General features: G+C 54.5%; 5 protein-coding genes across 5 annotated transcripts; 4 read left to right on the forward strand and 1 right to left on the reverse strand.

Annotated features, from left to right (window-relative positions):
- Positions 1-257: 257 nt before the first annotated feature.
- Positions 258-6,110, forward strand: ACET3X_001815 (uncharacterized protein; the record flags this gene model as incomplete). The annotated part of the gene is made up of 6 exons (XM_069447148.1): positions 258-377; positions 438-550; positions 600-974; positions 1,028-2,655; positions 3,493-5,307; positions 5,371-6,110. 6 exons carry the CDS (start codon positions 258-260, stop codon positions 6,108-6,110), a joined length of 4,791 nt encoding a protein of 1,596 aa, XP_069312057.1.
- Positions 6,111-6,465: 355 nt separating this feature from the next.
- On the forward strand, positions 6,466-7,950 carry ACET3X_001816 (uncharacterized protein; the record flags this gene model as incomplete). Its single annotated transcript, XM_069447150.1, has 4 exons — positions 6,466-6,540; positions 6,589-6,645; positions 6,702-7,877; positions 7,924-7,950. The coding sequence occupies 4 exons, from the start codon at positions 6,466-6,468 to the stop codon at positions 7,948-7,950; spliced, it is 1,335 nt and encodes a 444-aa protein (XP_069312058.1).
- Positions 7,951-8,410: 460 nt separating this feature from the next.
- Positions 8,411-10,927, forward strand: ACET3X_001817 (uncharacterized protein; the record flags this gene model as incomplete). Its single annotated transcript, XM_069447151.1, has 3 exons — positions 8,411-9,377; positions 9,832-10,125; positions 10,227-10,927. The coding sequence occupies 3 exons, from the start codon at positions 8,411-8,413 to the stop codon at positions 10,925-10,927; spliced, it is 1,962 nt and encodes a 653-aa protein (XP_069312059.1).
- Positions 10,928-12,091: 1,164 nt separating this feature from the next.
- Positions 12,092-13,715, reverse strand: ACET3X_001818 (uncharacterized protein). The gene is made up of 2 exons (XM_069447152.1): positions 13,483-13,715; positions 12,092-13,419 (listed from the first exon to the last, which is right to left on the reverse strand). The coding sequence occupies exon 2, from the start codon at positions 13,219-13,221 to the stop codon at positions 12,214-12,216; it is 1,008 nt and encodes a 335-aa protein (XP_069312060.1). The 5' UTR covers positions 13,222-13,419; positions 13,483-13,715; the 3' UTR covers positions 12,092-12,213.
- A 731-nt stretch (positions 13,716-14,446) lies between these two features.
- Positions 14,447-16,528, forward strand: ACET3X_001819 (uncharacterized protein; the record flags this gene model as incomplete). Its single annotated transcript, XM_069447153.1, has 1 exon — positions 14,447-16,528. The coding sequence occupies one exon, from the start codon at positions 14,447-14,449 to the stop codon at positions 16,526-16,528; it is 2,082 nt and encodes a 693-aa protein (XP_069312061.1).
- Positions 16,529-17,487: the final 959 nt, after the last annotated feature.

Raw genomic sequence — 17,487 nt, forward strand, 5'->3', positions numbered from 1 at the left:
CGCAACATGCACGATTATGTAAGTAGCGTCTGGCGGAACTGTTGTCCCCATGGCGCAGGTGCAGCCTCTTAACCCCCATCACCTCCCGCGGATCTCTCCTGCAGCGACAGCGACTCTCTGGCCGGCGTTTATTTGTGCTTCAGCGGTTTCCTTACTGACCCCCTGTGGCCGCCACCGACGTCCCATCTCACCCCACGTATCACCACATCCCGCGCCACCCTTTCGCTTTGACCGCACCCACACCACCACACAACACCATGTCCCGCCTGCAACAGGACCAGTTCGTCGACGATGACGAGGAGGAGTGCTGCCCGCTCTGCGTCGAAGAGTTTGACCTCTCGGACAGGAATTTCCGGCCCTGTCCCTGCGGCTACCAGGTGTGCACTGCCGGAACTCGGTGAAGGCCTCTCGAGTCCCCATGCTAACTCACGTGCCAGATATGCCAGTTCTGCTACAACAACATCAAGACGACCATGAACGGACTGTGCCCCGCATGTCGCCGGCCGTACGATGACTCCACGATCGAGTGGAAGACCATTTCCCCCGAAGAGTGCGTCGTCCCCTGCACCTTCCCTACATAGCACTCTGACACTGGGCAGGATGGCACAGCACAAGCAGCTCATAGCGCAAAAGGCCAAGAAGAATGCGCAGATACGGCAGAAGGAAGCGCAAAAGGCCGAAGCCGACTCGCTCAGCCGCAAGCACCTGTCTGGGCTGCGTGTCGTGCAGAAGAACCTCGTATACGTGACCGGTCTCACGCCCACGATACGCGAAGACGAGCTGCTCAAGACGCTCCGTGGCGACGACTACTTTGGTCAGTACGGCAAGATCCTCAAGATTGTTGTGAGCAAGGCCAAGGAGAACGCCCAGCACCAGCAGTCGGTTGGCGTCTATGTCACATTCGCTCGAAAAGAAGACGCGGAGAAGTGCATCAATGCTGTCGACGGCTCCCAGAACGGTGAGAGGACACTGAGGTACGTGAACCCTTCCTGCATATATACCATGTGACAAGCTTACGTCTCTGCAGAGCACAGTTTGGCACGACAAAGTACTGCTCGGCGTACCTCCGCGGCGAGACCTGCAACAACCGCAACTGCATGTTCCTGCACGAGCCCGGCGAGGACAATGACAGCTTTACCCGGCAGGATCTCTCCATGATGAACTCAATCCAGACGCAGCAGCCGTCACAATCGTCGACATCCCGAGCCGCACCTCCTGCGCACCAGGGTCCACCCGTTGCGGCCGCGACACCGATGAACCGGCAAGACAGCAACGACACGTCGAGCTCGATACACGAAGCACCTGGCCTCCCCGCAACGGCAAGTTGGGGCAGCAAAGCGGTGCTGGAGCGTCGTGCAAGCCGCTCAACCGTCGCTTCGAACAACGCCAGTCCTATGATCACGAACGCTGTCCCCGCACAAGCATCGAAAGCACCCAAGCCGGCAGAGGCACCCAAGAAGAAGGGCAAGGACAAGGAAAAAGAAAAGGAAAAGGAAAAGGAGAAAGAAAAAGAGAAGGAGCAGAAGGAGCAGAAGGAGCAGAAGGAGAAGGAGAAGGAGAAGGAGAAGGAGAAGGAGAAGGAGAAGGAGAAGGAGAAGGAGAGGGAGAAGGAAAAGGAGAAGGACAAGTCTCCACAGGCATCCAAGCCTGCAACTCCGCCTCCCGCGCCCGCACCCGCCGCCCGCACTGCCAAATCCCGCGACAACGGCATCCACGATCTGCTCAAGGTCATCTGCTCGCCGGACTTCAAGTTTGTCTTCTCCAGTGCCGTTTTGTCCGACGAGGAAATGAAGGCCGTTACCGAGTTCCCTCAACTTCTGGATCCCAACGGCGGTGCGAAGCGTCGTGCCATCAAAGAGAAGAAGGAGAAAGAGCTGGCATTGCAGCGGGAGGCCGAGGCCGAGGCAATTGCAAAGGCAGCCTCCCAGCAAGCTCCTGCTGCAGCCGAGCGCGAAGACAACGAGGCAACGGCGGGCGGTAGCTTGCAACTCGGCGGCGAGCCCGAAGACGGCCCCGAGACAAGCACCAACCATCTCAACCAGCATGCGATTGCCCCGCCTGGTCAACAGGGTTTTGGCGGAAGTCTCTTTGGGCAGAACAACCCCCTGGCCGAGGACTTTAGCAACCTTGGACTCAGCAACAGAGGCCTGACGCCCCAGCAGCAACAGCAGTTGTTGCTCTCCAACTTCAAGTCTGGCACGCAGTCCACAAATCTCCTCAGCAACATGCAGAATGCGCAGCCGCAGCAGCAGCACAATGCTCCCAGCCATGCCAGACACACGTCGCGCTTCAGTTTCGCCAACGACAGCGCCTCTGCTTCTGCAAACGTGCAGCCTGTTGCGAACCAGAAGCTCATGAGCCAACAAAACTCGATGATGCCGAAGAACGCCAACCAATTCAACCCCATGTCCCAGCACCAGCAGCTGGGTGGGCAGTTCTTCACCAATGTGCAAGGGCCGCCTCCTGGGCTGAAGCCCACTGGTACACCTCCTGTCAGCGGGACTGGCATGTTCGGGCAAGGCCACGGCTTCGCTACAGGTGGTCTACCCTACGGGGCTGGCGCGACGGCGAGGAACAACAATGATGCCATGTATCAGGACTTGCTCCGCAGTCGGAATATGGACGGTGCGGCTAGGCTAGCTGATGCTGGAAAGCGTGAGTCAATGTTTCCTTCTTTCCTTAATCAACACCCCACCACCTCCACACCTGCCCCTGCCCCTGGTCTCCTAAGCTTTCCCTATGGACCTTCGCCTGGAGCTTACCAGGAGTCTGGTTCGCAGAAATCCAAGAAAAAGGGTAAGAAGCATAGGCACGCCAACACCTCCTCCTCTGGCGGAGGTGGGCTTGCCGATGTTCAGGACCCGAGTATCTTGCAGGCAAGGTTGCACCAGGGCGGCATGGCAGGGCAGGGCTTGTATGGCCAAGGTCAAGGCGGTTTCTCTTCTCTCTATTCCAACAACAACTACGGCGGCGCTGGACGATGGTAGTCGTATTTCCTTTTGCACGTCGGCCTCTGGCTCGACATACTGTCTTAGTACTTTACTCGAACGATGGCTGCATGGCGTTTCGGTTTACGGCGAATGCATCGGCACACGGTGCTTCGACACTGAGATGCCCGGCGTTTTGATTGGGCTGCACGTCTCTACGGCACCTATCCTTTTCATCTTTCTCCGCTTCTGTCATAATTGGGTGGATTGCGCTGTCTGCCACTGCAAGGTTGGCTTCTCTCGTCGTCTTCGTCATGGTCATCGCATGTACGTAACTACCCCTCCTGCCGCTGAGTCGGCATGCTTACTTTCTAATAGAGAGATGGCCTGTTCACTGTTTTCTTGCCCACCAAGTGACGGAGATGTTCGAGAGTCAACTTTGCCAATTGATGTACCTTAAGCTTTGTCAACACCCTGACCATCGTCTGGCGGCCGCCGTACTCATCACAGCTGAATTTGCTTTCGGATGTAGACTTTAAGCTACAATGCTAACGAGTTATCGTAGACGATGCGCCTTTGAGTGCAGAGGAACAAGCGTCCCTCAACGTAGACGCACTCGTCAACGACAGCGACCATGAGCCAATCCGACCAATTCTGGGCACTCCGCTGGGCGGCCACTTTTTTGAGCAGCCTCGTCGGTCGACCCCCACTATACCGCCTGGCTTCACAGCGCCAGCCATACCCAAGGCAGTGCTGGAAGAGTCACGCTCTCGCCCTGGGTCCCGGCCAATGTCTCGGACTACTTCCTCAAGCATCACACCGGCCGTGCCTGTCGTGCCTGCTACGCCGCTTGTCAATGCAACGCCTAGCAAGACCACCAAGGGCAAGCAGAAGAACGACGTTGTCGTCCCAGCAACCCCTACAGCAGCTCAACCAGCGGCCGCTGCAGCCAAGCCTACACCCACAACGCCCTCGAGAGCGGCGACGAAAGAAGCTGCCGTCGTTCCCCAGACACCCAAGGAGCCTACGCCTAGGGAGGCCTCTAGGGCGTCCAAAGAAGACGTGCAGACTCCAAAGTCTACGCCAGATGCGAAGAAGGTGGTGTCGGAAGCAGCTGCCAAGGACACGCCAAAGTCCAAGGGCGCTTCTAAGAAGAGCCAGCCTGCAACTCAGACTACCCCGAAGAAAGAGCCGCAGAAAGAGACAGCACGTACGCCGGGGCCGAGTGCAGCGCCTCCAGCTTCGACCAAGCGGCAGCCTCCGGGCAAGCTCGACATCACAGCGGCTACTAAACTGCCGGCCGATGAGAGCTCTCCAGCCCCAGGCTCGGCCAAGGTAGACTCGCAATCGAGGAACAATCGTTCACTGCCAACCCCGTCCGCTGGTTCAGTGCCTCCAAGTCCTGCTGCAGTGGCAACCGGGTCGCCAATCAAGCGCGCGGGTGCGCCTCGGACTCTGCGTGTAGTCGCAACTCCCAAAGCAGAAGTTCCACCGCCTTTGTCTGCGTCATCAGCGCCGTCACTGCCTCAGGTATCAACCGTCGACAAGCTTCGGTCTAGACAGGCGAGTATCGCTTCTGTCAATCTACCAGGCACGCCAAGTGAAATGATATCGGACACGGCCTCGGTCACGTCAACATCGTTCTCGAGGCCTAGCTCGCCACCTCCTGTTGGCGGCAAGGTCGGGACTGCACCTGTAAGGAAGAAGACGAAGTCTCAAGCCAAGAAAGACAGACAGGAACGAAAGAAGCAGATTGAAGAAGAGCAGTTGGAAGACACCAAGTCGGATGTTGAGGTTGTACAGGCCCCCATAATCGGCCGCAAGAAAAAGGAGAAGAAGCCGACAAGCAAACCAAAGCCTATCGCGGCAGCTTTCAAGAGCCAGCCAGCCTCGCCCAAGCCAGCTGCTGTCGAAGAAGTACCTGCTCAGGCGCCGACGACACCCAGAGATTCGTCAGCGAAGATCCCGCCAACAGCAACACCCGAGCCCGAGCCCGAGCCCGAACAGCCCAAGGAGAAGCGTGAGAGTTCTGCTCAGTCAATCCTGGCCGACCTGCAACGCACGGGCGAGCTCCTCGTATCGACGCTCGAGTTCTTCAAGCCACTCTCTTCGTCGCTTACTCACGCCTCTCGCTCTACCCAAAATGGTAATGTGACTGCACCTCCTGACCTGAAGCTGCATTTCTCCCAAGCCGACCTTGACGCGCTCGCTAAAAAGAAGCCGGTACGCCTCAACAGCCAGGACGGCAAGCCGGACTGCAGGACGCTCATTACACCCAACGGCAAGTTCTTCTGGGGCCTGACCGAGGAGCTCGAGACGAAAGCACTCGAGCTTGAACGGCACATTGAAGAAATCAAAGGCCATGCTCGCTTCCACCCTCGTAAGCAGACCGCACACACTCACAACATGACAAACTCAGCTCATTCGAATGACGTACTTCCAGCAATCGCCACTGCACTCAAGGAGGCAGGTAAGAAGCTGAACACCAACGGCGGGCAGCAGATGCCGCGACTGGACAATTCTTCTGGACTGCTGGATTCAACAAATCTCCCCCTGCCACCCGTACAGGACGCATCTATGCCGCAAGTCCCTCCTCCGCAGCAACAGCAGACACCCGCCGACGCTGGCGCCTACCTCAACCAGTACGTTCTCCCCAAGACAGACAATCCGCCACCGAACCAGCCGCGCCCTGAGATGGCTGCCGTTGGTGGTGCACCTGGCGCCGGGACAGCGAACATGTCTGTCAACTCGAACAGGTTCGCAAAGGCAGCTAAGGCAGTTGTCGAAGGCGGAGCCGTGGGAAGCACAGAGATAGACGGCATGGGCATGATGGCGGCCGATAGACTGGGCGGCGTTTTTGTCCAGGGCCTCGAAGCACTCGTAGGTGCTGGACTCGGCTACCAGTCTACGCAAGAGTTTGGGCTCGACGGCAATGGCAACATCACGCTGGGGAACGGCAGTGGAGGTGGACTGGACATGCAGGGCCTGATGAACGCGATCGAGACAACGGCTGGCATGGGTGGCTACGGGGGCAATGCGAGGAGGGGAAGGGGCAGTGTGCTGACTATGGAAGAGGCGGAACAGGCCATGCACGCGGCGAGGCGCGAACACGACGTGCTGGAGAAGAAGCTGAATGTGCTGATGAAGAAGAACAAGAAGCTGGCAATGGGCGTGGGAAAGTAGTAGTGGTACGGGCGTAGGAAAGTAGTGGTGGTACGGGCAGTCTAGTGATGTCGACTAAATCCATGTGAATATTTTGGTAAACAATACGCTAGCACTGGGACGCCGTATATGCATAGCTGCTCGTATTCGATGATGCTGGCGCAGACGTGTGACAAAAGGGACCAAGTCGAGCTGCACCTGACGACGCGCCGACTCGCCGATTCGCCGGGGCTTCTCACCGCCAGCGGTGGGCTGGGATTCAGGGTCCACCAACTGGTTCCTGAAGAAGGCCAGATTCGCAATTGCTCCCACTGCAACTTTCTTCTGGTCTTGAGTTTTGTTTTCAGCCCACCATCACAGCCAAGAGTTTGTCAAGATGAGTCTGCAGCCACCCTCGCTCGCCATGAGGCCCAAGTCGCCTTCGGGAGGCTCCACCAAGGCCGTCATTCTGGTATATACTCCCTGGGACCCAGGCCACTATATATGCTTACACGACTAGGTCGGCGGCCCTTCTCGAGGCACGCGGTTCAGGCCACTGTCCATGGAACTGCCCAAGGTGCGCGACAATTCGCATTGCCGTGCCCCAGCGCATCCCCGCTAATGCCACTGCAGCCGCTCTTCCCCGTCGCCGGTCACCCCATAATTGAGCACTGCTTCCGCGCCATCACCAACGTGCCCGAGATCAAGGAAGTCTTCATCGTCGGCTACTATGAGGAGTCGGTCTTCCAGCCCTTCATCAACGCCGTCTCGACGAGCTGGCCACACCTGAGCGTCAAGTACCTGCGCGAGTACCAGGCATTGGGCACCGCAGGCGGCCTCTACCACTTCCGCGACGTCATACTCAAGGGCAAGCCCGAAAAGCTGTTCGTCCTTAACGCCGATGTCTGCTCCTCCTTCCCGCTGGTCGAGATGCTCAAGCTCTTCAACGACAAGGACGCCGAGGCGGTGATGCTGGGCACGCGGGTCGCGAACGAGGCCGCGTCCAACTTTGGCTGCATTGTCTCGGACGCGCACACGAAGCGCGTGCTCCACTACGTCGAGAAGCCCGAGTCGCACATCTCCAACCTCATCAACTGCGGAATCTACCTCTTCGCGACCGAGTGCATCTTCCCCGCCATCCGCAGCGCCATCAAGCGACGGACCGAGCGCCCGCGGCTGCTGTCGTACCCCTCCTCCGAGAACCTCGAATCTTCCTTTTACCAAAACGACGACGACGACGATAACAAGGAGAATGCCGTCATCCGCTTGGAGCAGGATGTGCTGTCCGACATTGCCGACAGCAGGCAGTTCTTCGTCCTCGAGACCAAGGACTTCTGGCGCCAGATCAAGACGGCTGGTTCGGCGGTGCCGGCCAACGCCCTGTACCTCCTGAAGGCATTCCAGGCAGGATCGGAAGAGCTCGCAGCCCCCTCTGCAAACATTCTGCCCCCAGTCTACATCCACCCCTCCGCCCAGATCGACCCAACTGCCAAGATTGGACCGAATGTCTCGATTGGCCCCCGTGTCGTCATTGGAGCTGGTGCGCGTGTCAAGGAGTCCATTGTCCTCGAAGACTCTGAGATCAAGCACGATGCATGTGTCTTGTACACCATTATCGGCTGGCACAGCAAGATTGGTGCCTGGGCGCGTGTCGAGGGCACACCCACCCCCGTTACCAGCCACACCACCAGCGTCATCAAGAACGGCGTCAAGGTCCAGAGCATCACCATTCTCGGCAAGGACTGCGCCGTGGCCGATGAAGTGCGCGTCCAAAACTGTGTGTGCTTGCCATACAAGGAGCTGAAGAGGGTAAGCCAGCCGATTCGCTTTATCGAATTATGCTAACACTGTACAGGACGTTTCCAACGAGGTCATCATGTAAGGTCTGTGAGTTAGCATTGGGTGTTGTTGCATTATGGGCATCTGCAGTATTTAATCAAGACGTGATACATGATCGGCTGTCGATGGATAAAATGATATACCACTACAATTGAATGACAGCCAAGATGACCGCTGGTGATCTCTGCATCTGAAGTGATGTCTAAGTAAACTCCCCTGTCATGATGTCCTAGAATACCCGCGTCTAGACTGAATCGGGTATCGCCATCCGAACATCGACGTCCGCTGCCAACTCCAACACGCTTCTGCCATTCCCGATCTCGTGCAGCTTTGTATCGTCTTGTCATCGTTCCTAGGTTTTCGCTGAGGAGGTTCTTTCACAAAGTAGTAGGAGCGCCATACTGTCCAAGTTCGGGCAAATAGTTCATCAGCAATCTTTGAGTCAAGAAACAGATTCAGACTGGAAAAGAGCTATTCGTCTGCAGGGACACAGCATGTCAGACATGGACGCGGCCCTTCAGGCAGCGCGAGACAGGCAGTTGAACGGTGACACGCCAGGAGGCGCCACGAAGCTCAACCCCACCCCAGACTCTGGATCCCGATACGATAAGCCCATCGTCGCCGCGCAACAGGATGGTCTGCCCATTATCGACATTTCAGCTTTTCTAGATCCTTCATCCTCAAAGGACGCACAATCTACAACTGCCAAAGCCATCAATGCCGCCTGCGTGAACTACGGCTTCTTCTATCTCACAGGACACGGCATACCAACGGCAAAGCTCGATGAAATCATCAGCCTCGCACGCGACTTCTTCGCCTTGCCACTAGAAGAAAAGAACAAAATCAAGCGCTTCGACGCCGGGAGTCTGGAGGGAGGAGATGGCGCACGGGGTTACCAGGGGCTCGGCGAGAACGTAACGGGCGGCCTACAAGACATGCAAGAAGCCATCGACTGGTACCGCGACTGGCCAGCAGAGAAGCGAGAGCCCGGAGACGGAGGACCAGGCAGCGTGAAGAGCCTCCAGGGCGCCAACCTCTGGCCCGAGCAGCCAAAAGAGCTCAAACCCGTGTACACAGACTACATTGAGCACGTCAAGAAAGTCGGCGAAGCCCTCGTCCACGCCATGGGCGTAGCTCTCGATCTCGGACCGCCAACACCAAACGCAACGCAGAGCTCCGAAGACGAAGAAATCTTTCTGCGCAACTGCAACGAGTCCTTTTGGGTCATGCGCATGATCGGGTACCCGCCCCTGACAACCCCTCACACCCCCGGCAACGATATCGAACAATTCTCATGCGGCGCGCATACAGACTACGGCTGTGTGACTCTCCTGCTCACGGATCCTACGCCTGGCGCTCTCCAGGTCCAGCTCAAAGACGGGACGTGGCTCAATGCGGATCCCATACCGGGCGCGTTTGTGGTCAACATTGGGGATATGATTGAGCGGTGGACGAACGGGCTTTGGAAGAGTACGATGCATAGGGTTATTCATAGGGGGCAGCAGTATAGGATTAGTGTGCCGTTCTTTTATGAACCGAATTTCGATGCGGTGGTTAGGCCGTTGGGGAAGTGTGTGGAGCAGAGCGGGAAGAGGCCGATACATCAGGGGAGCACGTATGGGGAGCATCTTTTGACGAAGGTGTTTAGTAATTTTTATTATAGTAAGAGGACGGATTGGTGAGAGTGGGAGTCGTGTGGTGACGGGAATGACGCAGTGAGCAAGGGGAATCTGCGTTTGCAGTCGTACTCTCACCTTCACTTGCGGCTTGGGGTTACACTCACCTTGGAATCAGAAATCTTGGTCTCCATAAAATCCTTCTTCGAGCTACTTTGTACTTTCTATCCAACCGTCTACCTATCTCTACATCACATACCACAAACATACACTTGCCTCTACCATGTCTTCCGCAAGCACACACCCAGTCCGCAGGCTGTCCCTGTACCGCCCCGACCTCGACAAGAACTGGAACAACTTCCTCATCACCCCTAAGATGACCTGGGAAGACATGATTGCATCCATCCAAGCCGCATTCCAGTACCACGACCCCGTCTGGCCTCTCGACATCAACGGGGAGCCCTTATCCAAAAACGCCGACGTCTTCAACCTCGCCAGCATCCAAAACGGCGAAGAGCTTCTCATACAGCTGAGGGAGGAGTATCGCGTCGTTGGGCCCCTGGATTTGGAGGTCGTTTTGTACCTGGAGGAGAAGGATTCTGGTGCACTGAAGACCACTCTGAGGGCAAGTTATAAGAAAGCGGATTAAATTTTTTGGAGGATGTCTCGCTGACTTGTGACTTGTAGAAGACCAAGGTATCAGAAAAGCGTATCCACATGGAGAAACTCCGCCGCCGCGATGGCGTTGCCAGGAAGAACATTTGCCGCATTGTTCTTCCGCACTCTGAGGTCATGGGACTTGTCGCCGCGCTGAACAAGGTTTCTGATGCTATGCTCAAGCGAACTTACCCCGCGAGCAAGACTCTAAACGACATCAGTGACAACTGGCGCGTTCGCACCACGGACAAGACCAAGGGTCTCACCAATGACTTGAGGTGTCTGGCCATGATCGACATCTTCAGCAAGGCCTTGTGCGGCCAGCACTACTTGGGTGAAGGTTTCCTCTTCGCGGCCATGAAAGCACGCTTGGAAGCCGGCGGGCCATCTGAGCCCCGAGTTATCAAAGTACAAGATGTACTGGACGCCATCCAAACCCTTTACGAGGCAGCCGACGCGATTGGTTCTACTTGGGACGGCACCGAAGACAACACGGCCATCGACAAGCGCAAGAGCCGTAAGAAGGGGTACACAGCGCGCAAGAAAGGCGAGGCGGCGACTGCGCGTTACAACGACGACGCTGAGTACATGGGTGAAGACGCTGCTGAGGCGGCTTATCCTGGTAAGGGCAAGGGCAAGGCTGTCGGCAAGCTCGCAGGGCGTCTCGAGAAGACCTTGTTGCCGGACAACCAGATGGATGATGATGACGATGATGACGACAAGAACGACTCTGATTACGTGGACTGAGTCGTCAGTGGAGCCTGGAGATTGTCAGTGGTATGGGCAGGATCGGAGTGATGCATGCTGAGGTATTGAATACCCTCTTGGGGTCACATAGTCTTTCAGTATGTGCTTAATCATTAGGCGAAGGTATTCTGGGGGTACGATGGTCTTTTGAATCTTACTTGATAGTTATGCGAAAGCATTCTAGGTACCGGTGGACATTGAGAGCCTGATATGCATAATGAAGTTTCCATATTTATTGTCAGACTTGTTCGATCGCGTGACGTGTGAATGTGAACATATCACTCTAAACACGCGTCCATCACATGCTTTCAGGCTAATGGGTACTGTTTGCACGTCCCACTCGCGCTATCACGAACACATTCTCACCTATATCCGAACCAAACTCGTTTTATGGTAGCTTATATATCTAATACTTTGGGCCCATTTCATAATAGAAAACTGGAAGATCCAGTGGCGTACGAGTCTGCATATCTACCTTGTCGTGCAGGGTGTGATCCAGTCTTGTGTGTACTGTGTCGATAAAGGCGATCTATTTCTTTTTGCCCAGGTTCGAAAGAAGCCACAGTCCCTTGTTTTGACTTATCTATATATTTTTGCTCGTCTTTCATTCACTCGTCTGTTTTTTTTTTCTGCGAATTGACGTACGTCACTAAATCGTTACGCATATGTTTTGCATACATATCAGGCGACGCTTCAGATATCCGTACCATAGTAGAGATCACCTGCAGTCTCGACACCAAGAGGAGCTCTTCGTGGCCACAAGCAGATACATGGAAACCAAGGCCAACGCGAAGTACAGTGCTGCTATATCTGCATTTGAACACACGCCACTGATTCACTTCTCGTCTCACATTTGCTGACCAACAATGATGATCATGCGGGTATCGTTTGCAAATCCCCAATCGCGCAGTCACACTCAGACGCCTTTCACCTCTTGAAATTAAGAATACAATATCGTAGTATATATACCCAACAAAACAGCAATAATTCATATAGAAAACTGGAAGATCCGGTAGTGTACGTCTTCATGCATGTCTACCCTGTCGTGCAGGGTGTGATCCAGTCACGTACGGACTGTGTCGATAAAGGTTATCTATCTTTTTGCACCAGGTTCGAGTCGAGTCGTAGTCTTCCTTTTGAACAATTTAATTCTTTTTTGCTTGTCTACCATTCACTCTTTGGTCGTCCTTTGCTCACTAACTAACGCGTATCACTCACTCACTCACTCACTGACGCAGACTCCACCTACCTACCAGGCGAGGCTTCAGAGATTCAAAAGCGCCTGATCAAGTCTGACTAGACCCGTCCAACCACCCTAATAGCGCGGCATGGTATCGCTCGCTATCCTGCACTTGCGGACTGTGGCCCAGATCGTCAAATTCAATCAATGTCGCATCTGGAATCCTCGCCGCCGCCTCCTTGCCCAGCACGTCGTATTTCCCCAGCTTAGCTTGCACGTCCGGCGGGCTCCAAGCTTTTCCTATCGCCGTTGTGTCCTTGGTCCCGATCAGGAGGAGGGTCTTGGGCTGTACCAGCTCGAATTCGTACGCGATCGGCTGAGTCAAGACCATATCGGTTGTCTGCGCCATGTTCCATGCAAAGTCGATATTTTCGGGCGATGTTTGGTAGAGCGAGACGAGCATGTTGACCCACACGTCATACTCCGGCTTCCAGGTGTTGACGTAGTAGGTAGCCTGTTGGTATCTGCGGACCGATGTGTAGTTGGTGGCAAGCTCGTCTTTGTACAAGGCATCGAGGTTGCGCCAGGGTACTCCAAGGGCCTTCCAGTCTTCCAGTCCGATTGGGTTCGTGAGAATGAGATGCGACGTCTGCTCCGGATACATGAGGGCGAATCGGGTGGCTAGCATACCGCCCATGGAGTGACCCAATACATATGTCGATTCTATGCCGAGACTCTGGAGCAGCAGGTGTGTGTTACGTGCCAGCTGCTGCAGCGAGAACTGGTAGGCAGACGGCTTCGACGACTTGCAAAACCCAATCTGATCCGGGATGATGACACGGTATCCGTGTGCTGAAAGACGGCGGGCAGTATCCTCCCACGTTGCGCCGCAAAAGTTCTTGCCGTGTAGAAGCGCGATGGTCTTGTTCGAGGCGTGGGTGGTATTCTGGGAAGGAACATCCATGTATGCCATTGAGAGGTTCGCGCGTTGCGATGTGAGTCCAAAGTAGTGTACTGGCCATGGATACGTGTAATTCCAGATGCTGGGTGGCGCTGTGTTTGCGCACAACGCTGTCGCAACGAGCTGCGTGAGGAGCAAGAGCTTTAGCTGCATCCTGAAGCGGTGACAAATTCGAGCTGATAGAGATCTAGAGGGGTGGTAGAATGTGAGGTTCCTATATGCCTCCCTGGGACCCTGGCATGCATATGCAGTGCAATGACGCCAGCCAATCTATCTTGCCTATCACGGCCCACCCCAATGCTTGTCGCTGTGTTGCTTCGATCTGAGCATCGTGCGAGCATGCGCTAGCAACTGACTTGTTAGTCGGGAAAGGTCCTGAATTTTCGGCGTCTACCCAAAGACTATTCCCCTTACACAGCGAGGATGCAGTCTCTTGAAGTGGTGGTGTACCCAAGACAGTGTTGTACCTGCCAAGATGAAGATATCGGATTAATCCTCCAATTGGATGACGCCACCAGTAATGTTCATCGAGAGCTGTTTCTGCAGTACCGAGCGTTCGTGGCCTTTGAGAAATCAATCAGGAGCACATGAATGCGAGCGTCTTACAGATACAACCGCTATCATCTTGAGCAAATATGGAGTTGATGGTAAAAACCCGAGGTCTGGAGAGTCAGGGATGCCAGGGCCGTGAGGGGAATCCGCAGACCATGTCCGAATCGGGTTAGCATTGATTTGCACGTCTACAACTCCTGGCCACATCAAGTTTCCGGCTTCCACTCCTCCGCTCCTCGTTTCAAGCCACACTCCGCGAACGGACGTAAACAATCTCCACATTAACCCGGCACCATCTAGTATCATGATGCCATCGCCACGAGGACTGCGGGCTACTGCACATGGTGGCTAAACGGCTAAATTCCATCGGAGTCGATCTCGGATGGCGCTACTAAAACCACGGTTGTAATGGCGCTCTTAGGTATGATGGAGATGCGGTGGAGACTGTCCATCGACTGAGGTGTCAAGAACCTGTCAAGGAGTGCATATAGGACGCAGGTGTTCTGCATAGGTCTTTGCTGCAGGTACCGTGAGTTAGCACTCTTTTGTGGATATAGAACCACTGCCGTACCGCACTGCGTCAGCATTCTGCCAGTGCCCCTGCCTAGCCATCGATCTACTCATCGGTTTCCGGGGGATAGCCCGTTCTCGAATGCTTGTTTCCAATAGCCTCATGTGGAGAACAACCACTTATAGCTAGCGTTACGGTTGTTTATCTGCAAGCACGACGCCATCCGGTTTACCGGTGCAGTATAAGAAGATGGTGATGAACGAAGATACTTTACCAGCTGTCGATCAGATCTTTGGACCAAGCTGGACCTTCAAGATGACGGTCTTTGCCACTTTTGTTGCTGCTGCGGCGGCTGGCATGGCTGCTGTCTCGCAAGCATCACCAGTATCGGAATCAACACCTGCCGTCGATGTATCAAATGCAAAGTCGTCTCTGACACTCATCTACCAGAACAACCTGAACGCGTCGGATGACAAGAACCATATTGGGGCCATCATCCTCGACCCAGTTCCTCAAGCCAACGCAGCTGCGGCCTGCGCATCACTGAACGAGAAGCTCATCTCCAAGGATACGCTCCAGAAGTATCAGGCAGACTTCAACGACGCCCTCTCGTACCAGGATTACGCCAAGTATACGGATGCCGAACGAGGGTACTACATTGATAGTGGTGTGGTATCAGTCGGCAACCGAGTAAGCTACTCGTCCTCTTCAGCATCTCACAAGCAACTGCCAGTCTTGTGCACCCAGTCGGCAAACAACGGGTCGTCGAGTGCTGGGCCTGTGGATGGTAGCACCATCTCAGTAGCATCCGGCGGAAATACTTTTGTCGGCTACCGCAACCAGAAGTCCTTCAGGTTCCTTGGCATTCCGTACGCCGATGCACCTACCCGTTTTCAGTATTCGTCGCTTTACTCTAAAAAGGGGCAGACGATACAGGCGACTAGGTACGGCTCGCAATGTGCTCAGGGTAGCGGTGGAAGCGAAGACTGTCTTTTCCTGAACATCCAGACGCCGTACATTCCCAAAGCGGGGTCGAAAAAGCAACTCCGGCCCGTCTTATTCTGGATCCATGGTGGTGGCTTTACAGGAGGAAGCGGTGCGGACGCACTCTCTGATGGCGGAAACCTCGCAAGCAAGGAAGACCTCGTTGTTGTCAACATCAACTACCGCCTTTCAACTGTCGGCTTCCTGGCCATCCCTGGAACGGATATCAAGGGCAACTATGGTATTGCTGACCAAATCACCGCACTGGACTGGACTATTGCAAACATTGCTGCCTTTGGTGGCGATCCGAAGAAGATTACCATCGCCGGAGAATCTGCTGGAGCCGGCTCGGTCCGCACACTATTGGGGTCTCCCAAGGCTATCGGGAAATACCAAGGCGCGATTGCCATGTCTAATCTCGGAGGAGGTGTGACGCTTGGTTTGAACGGCGACTATGGAACGACGTACTCGACTTACTACACGATCAATCAGAGCTACACCGTTGCCGGGCCCCAGATCTTTGCTGCTGCCGGCTGCAATGGCACTGATGTGTCGACTCAGATTGCTTGTCTCGATCGACTTCCCGCTGCACAGCTAGTCGGCTTCAACACTGTTGCTCGCTACGTTGTCCAAGACGGTACCTATGTCAACACGCCCAATCTTATCCTCTCCACTCGTAACGCTAGTACTGCGCATATCCCTGTCATCTTTGGTATCATTGTCAACGACGGCGCTTCATTCTCCACATACCCCAAGAGTCCCATCTCCAACCACTCTCAGGGGTTACAAGAAGCGCTTGGTATCAACAGCACATGGGCGGAGCGCATCATCCAGTCGGGTCTTTTCCCCTTGACCAACACCGGTAATCTGACTCTCGACTCATTCAACGTCTCCCAGCGCGTTGCCACGGACAAGACGTTCCGCTGCGTCGACCAGTCCACTGTCTATTCTGGAGTACAATCGCGTGCATTCCAGAAAGCATACTACTATCAGTTCCAACGCTCCATCGATGGCTACGATCCCAACAACCTGGGTGGGCCTGCGAATGATGATCCCAAGAACCCCTACTTCCGTTTCCATGGTGCAGATATGCCTTGGCTATTTGGCACCTTGAACCGCATTCGCGATCCAGAGGACCTGTGGAGTGCTCAGCTCGTCACCAGCTACTTCGCTGCCTTTGTCCGGGGTGGCGATCCAAACCCTAGTCTCAAGTACCTCGACGCAAGGGGATACGACAAGGTGATTGAGGGCGTGAAGAAGTACGGTCAGTGGGGGCAGGTAGATGCAACAAGAAAAACAGGGGACGAGATCAGATTGTTGGACTGGCCTAGTGAGAGTGCGGGTTTCCAAGATGTGGAGCAGTGTAACTGGTTAGGATACCCTCTGGACTATTATCTCAAAGGTGGTGTCTGAGTTGTGTAACTGGATTAGACTGAGCAGTCAGCTCGAATACATATGTTCATCTCGATAGTAGTTTACACGTGTTTGTTATCATCAATCAGTAGACGCAGCGCCATGTAGCTAAGTACAGACCCTGTCAACCCATCTCAAGAAGCTGGATACGCTAGCCCGCCTTTTCAGCAGTTACGCACCTCTTGTACAGACCGGTCTCGTGCTGACTAGAGTCAAACTCGAAATCACCCCACACTACATTCGCGCCTGAGCCGAGGAGTTTGATCGCTAATTTCTCTGCCAGATGAAAATTCTCGGTCTCGGGTGCCGGATCATTGATCTCTTTGCGCGATGTGGGACTTGTGGTCTTTACTTTCTGCAGTTTACCCTCCCAACAACCATAGTTTCCAGTTATCAATTTTTGAATACGCTCTTTGAAGATCTCCTCCCATTTGGAGAGAAAAGGTCGGTCGCATACCATCCACTCCAGGTCCAGTGTCAGATCTTCGATTTCTAGTTGATACAGAAAAGCTAGAAACTTTGAGCCATAATTTATGAACTCATCCATGCTACTCCTGAAAGCAACATGGCGAATAACGTTCTTACTCATGCCAAGCGAATTGACAAACCTGTGCTTTCCGGATCCGGTTTTTTTTATCTCGGTATGGTGGATCAAGATCTAGGTTGACTGTGGAGAATATTCGTGTGGCACCAAAGCATGCGAGCGCCTCGGAGCAGAGCTGTTTACTGCTAAGAAACCAATGGGGTAGGCCTCCTGCCATCGAGTATCCTGCAAGTAAGCACCAAAGGTCCCAGGCCAAGTCTTTGTCTTCTTCTCCGTCGTCTTCTGTAAAATCGAGCTTGAGAGGGACCAGATCACACCTGGCGAGAACAAGCATGTCCTCAACCATGAAAACCCTGGGTTTGGTTCCGATGGCGTAGAAGTATATCATGTCGCGAATCTCTCGTGAGAGATGAAA

This window comes from Alternaria dauci, chromosome 1, assembly GCF_042100115.1.
Source record: "Alternaria dauci strain A2016 chromosome 1, whole genome shotgun sequence".
In the NCBI taxonomy this organism is placed as follows: domain Eukaryota; kingdom Fungi; phylum Ascomycota; class Dothideomycetes; order Pleosporales; family Pleosporaceae; genus Alternaria; species Alternaria dauci.

What these genes read in the sequence shown, in the direction of transcription:
- ACET3X_001818 (XM_069447152.1), bottom strand. Translation starts at nt 13,221, where the DNA reads ATGCAGCTAAAGCTCTTGCTCCTCACGCAGCTCGTTGCGACAGCGTTG.